Below are 4,702 nucleotides of genomic sequence, written 5' to 3' on the forward strand. Positions count from 1 at the left end.
ATCCTGACCTTTGCACCTCCTCAACCTTAGGGAAAGGCAGGAAGTTTTCCCTGTGGCTTTTCTTTGTGACGACATGATGGGGCAGGTCCATTAATGGGGAAAACCCCATGCGAGAACACGCCTTCTGTGTACATTCCCAATATTTGCTATAAGAAGAGCCACTGTAGACCCAGGCTGCTATCCGAACACAGCAGCACTCCCGAGCACTGGGTACCCAGCACTGAGCAGATCTATTCTTTGAACTGAAAATGATGAGCACTAGCAAGAGTTTGCTCCTGGCTGCTTTGATGTCAGCACTACTGCTCCACCTCTGCAGCAAGTCAGAAGGTAAGTGTCATTCTTTCTGCTAGCACAGAAGGAAGATCTATTTCCACTTTTCTCTAAGCCTTGAGCTCATCTGGGGGTCCCTAAAGGATGGAAGCCTATTAGAAAGTCTTCAAAAGGGCTTAGTGGGAGTTGTCAGCTCATTGGTGAGTGAAAGATGGAAAGGTTACTGTTGCTGATCAGGCTTTCCCCTCTGCTTTCAATAACAGATTTGGTGGGGGGAGGCTCATAGAGACCCCTGAAGTCCAGAATAGGGCCAAAGTGCTATTTCTGGGAGTCATGTAAATTGGGTAACATTATCAGTGAATGGGGCTATTCTGAAATGTAAGGGACACTCTCATTTCCCTAACTTTCTCACTTCCCAAATACGTAGTTTGAGTAAAGTTCAAAATTCATTCTTCTGGGGATGGGTTATGACGCCTGCCTTCTTCATCCATGGAAGGCCTCCCACATCACCTGCCAACTTTGTGATAACATTTATCCCTTACCTTATAGCAGGTTATAATTTAACTTGGAGGACTGTCCAAGAATTGTTTTATTGCTATAAGAATGCATCACTTTTAGCAATAGGTGCATTCCTAAAAATGCACGTGCTGACCTTTGGTGAACAAAATTAAAATTCTCATTAACTAATATTACAATTTCAAAATGCTTTAGTTGTAGCTCCTATAAAAAGTTTTTATAAATCACATTTTCCTTTGTAACTTCTTGTCTTTCTTCTCCTTTCCATACTCAGTAGCCAGATAATAGATGAAAATCTGCTAATTTATTCATTTTCTGAATTTGCAAAATTCTCTATAATAGATTCTTCAAGTGGGAAGTACTCATATTCTTGAGTGATTATAGTGAACTGGAATAAAAGCCAGTTTGTGTTTCTTACTAAAGATATTCCTTTTATGAGAAGTCACATGCTTTTAAACCATATTATTGAACCAAAATTTTCCCCCACACAAACTACTTTTTTTTAAGAGAACTGGAAACTATGTTAAATTGGGTTTCAAAGACATTGAAACACTGCCTCTAAATAGTTTATTTACCATATAAATCAGATTCTAGGTTTTCCACAACTTCAAGTAGTTTCATAATACCTATTACAGAATAGTTCATTCAGGTGGACTCAATACGTCTTTCTTTTTAGCAGCAAGCAACTTTGACTGCTGCCTTGGATATAGAGATCACGCCCTTCACCCCATATTGATTGTGAACTACACAGAGCAGCGGGCCAATGAAGCTTGTGACATCAATGCAATCATGTAAGTTATTGATTGAATTTAATTCAGTTGTATCAGGAGGACATAGGAATGTTAGGTATAAAAAGTTTTTGCCTTTTTTGAGTTTCATTCAGAAATAACTAATGTGGCAGAGATAGTTTTGTTTTATTAGTGCATAGCTACTTCAAAGCTCTCTTTAAATAGGACTGGAATGAGGCAAAAGTGTAATTTTTTTTAAAAAGGAACATGGTTGAGGGCAAAAGTCACTTTCTAAGGTAAACATATAGGCCACTAAAATGCTCTCAGGAAAATATGGAAAACATAAACTTTAAAATGAGTATCTTCTACTAGAAAATGGTTGAGGCTATAAATAAAAACTCTGAGTAACTGTACTGCCACATATAATATTCTTGATTTTCATAGGACATTATACTTTGGAACAATCTTTTTTCTTTCTTCTTCTTTTTTTTTTTTTTTTTTAACATTTTGTTTCACCTCTAAAATAAATGAGATGTTTAATATGTTGAATAATCAATTGGAATGTGAAATTTCCATTGCATGTTCTGTGAAAAAGCCATTTAAAAGCTTTCTAAACTCACAGAATTGTACACCTGAAATCTATGTAAATTTACTAACAATTGTCACCCCAATAAATTTAATAAAAATTAAAAAAAAGCTTTCTAAACTCAAATCAAATTTTCTGATTTTTCAGCTTTCACACAAGGAGAAAATTAGCTGTGTGTGCGGATCCAAAGAAGAAATGGGTGAAACAAGTTTTGCGCATACTCAGGTAATGAGCACTCACCATCCATTAGCCTCTCTCCAAAAACGGTGGTTAGAGCAGAGTGCCGAGTGCAGAGTGGTGGATTTTTGCCCTGCTGGAATTCTTTAGCCTAAGCACTGTGGAATTTTTAAAAGGGAAATTTTAGTTGGAACATCAAAAATTCATTTTTTCCCACTTATATATATATATTTTTTAATTTAATGATTTCTTTGCATAATGGATTAGGTTCCCCAATGCATTTAATAGTCACTAGCTGTTTGATTCTTGTTGCAAAATGCCTCCTTTTTATATAATTTACAGATTACCTCACACTTGTTAAAAACTGAAAAATAAACAGTTAAAAAAGAGATCAATGGTTTGATTTACATAGATGATGATAGAGAGTAACTTCTTATCGATGGACAGAAGTCACCTGACACCAGGCCATAGACACAGCATTTGAAGACACAACATCAATGTTCATGTCCTGTTTCTGTCACTAGCTAACTGAATTATGCTGGGCAAGGCTCTTCCTCTCTGAACCTGGATTTCCTCATATGGGTTCGGAGCTGCTTTGCCTCCTGAGATAAGATTAGGGATTGATACATAGTCTTTAGGTACCAAAGCCATTCCCGCCAGCCAGTCACCCTGTTTTTGCTTATTTGTTTCTTCTTCTCTTTACAGCGTCAGAGCAAAGAAGATATGAAGACTGATGGTCTCTGGAATGGAATTGGACACAGCCCAAGAACAAAAGGAAGCTAGCTGGAGTTGGTGGTTTTACTTGCGCATCTTTTCGGGTTTAGCACTTACCTGATTTGTGCCTCGTTGGACTTGTCCAATGAATGAAGTTGATTCATATTGCATCATAGTTTGCTTTGTTAAGCATTGTATTACAGTCAAGCTCTATTTTTTGTTGTTATTTATATATGTGGGTTTTTTGTATGTATGTGTTTTGCTATTTAATACTAATTTCCCATAAGCTATTTGGTTTAATATATGGTATAAAATTTTGTTTGGAGAAATAAGATTATATAGACTTTTTTTGCAAGCAGCAGCTCTTTTTAAGAAAACTATTTAACATTCTTCTGTTTATATATTTTTGTTTCCTAAATTGTTATAATTACCTGTAAAAGAGAAAAATGATGATGAAAATAAATATTGAAAGTAAAGAACCAAAAATTGTTTGTTGATGGAAGTATATAGCATTTAAGATGTATATTAAAAATAAAGATATAGGAAATATAAACATTTTCTGAAAAATTGTATTCACCATTTACTTCCAAAATTGTATTCTTCTAGCTGTGCCCTTTATCTCTATCCCTCATAGTCCTGGCCTTCATTCTATATGAATCATAATGGAAAGCATAATGTTATCCAAAGTCATCCAACCCAAAATTTAGAAAGATAACTATAGCTGAGATCCATAGCTCAGTGTTTATTGATATAAAACTTTTAAAAAAAAAGTTGCACCCATCATCTCAAAAACGCCTTGAGAAATTACTTAGTCTGTCATTTTGTCACCAGCCAGGGATCAGGAATGGGCGTCTCAGCCCAGGAACATTACGTCAAAAGTTCTGCTGAGTCATCTCAGCTGTTTCCATATAAGAAAGTGACTGTGCAGTATGTTCTTAGAACTGGAGAGCCTCACTAACCAGAGGGGAGATTTCAAATGTGTGACACCTTGCGAGAACCCAGAAAGAAGCCAGGCAAAAGAACCCAGTTAGTGTAGTCACTGTCACAACCTTCACGTACCAAAGTTCACACAGGGCCTTGACAGCGCTTGGGACAGTCTGCCTCAGATTCCCGAAGCCACTGGAAAGAGCACGAGAGGCAGACATGCTGATGAAATGACGCAGATCAACACACAATCCATAAAGCAGGGCAGTGATGGGTCATTTGTGGAAAGTCAAAATGTAAGTGACTCATAAGCCCTCAAGGTACCTCTGTGCTCAGGACTAATAATAACATTGACTCATCAGGGAAAGTATGCTCCATATCCTGCTTGTTTATTCATCAAACAAGGCTGTCGTACTATCATATGGCGGCTACCGAGCCAGGTGAAGCTTGAGATACCGAGATAAAGGGAGGACTTTGTCTTGGCTCCTGTGTAATTAGGGCTGAGCAGTGTGGTGAGAGGGAGGAGATGACAAGTCAACCAGGTAGTACAACAGGTGGTGGTTAGCACTGGAATAAAGAAAGTCACAGGGTGCAATAAGGCATCAGTTGTGAAAGCTTCCAGAAGAGAAAGATATTTGGTTGAACCATAGTTCTTGAACTATGAAGATGCCAGTTGTATGTAGTTTATCCTAATACTTGAGCTGAAGTGTGAGGGGCCAGTGGGGCCACCCAGTTGAAAAGGGGCAGCAAGGGGTGTTTGGAAATATCTACGGGCATATTTTTTTTG

The 4,702-nt window shown here is 37.5% G+C and overlaps 1 protein-coding gene across 1 annotated transcript; it reads left to right on the top strand.

Annotated features, from left to right (window-relative positions):
* Positions 1-248: 248 nt before the first annotated feature.
* On the top strand, positions 249-3,004 carry CCL20 (C-C motif chemokine ligand 20; the record flags this gene model as incomplete). Its single annotated transcript, XM_081050793.1, has 4 exons — positions 249-327; positions 1,463-1,577; positions 2,248-2,325; positions 2,983-3,004. The coding sequence occupies 4 exons, from the start codon at positions 249-251 to the stop codon at positions 3,002-3,004; spliced, it is 294 nt and encodes a 97-aa protein (XP_080906919.1).
* Positions 3,005-4,702: the final 1,698 nt, after the last annotated feature.

This window comes from Rhinolophus hipposideros, assembly GCF_964194185.1.
Source record: "Rhinolophus hipposideros genome assembly, chromosome: 6".
In the NCBI taxonomy this organism is placed as follows: Eukaryota; Metazoa; Chordata; class Mammalia; order Chiroptera; family Rhinolophidae; genus Rhinolophus; species Rhinolophus hipposideros.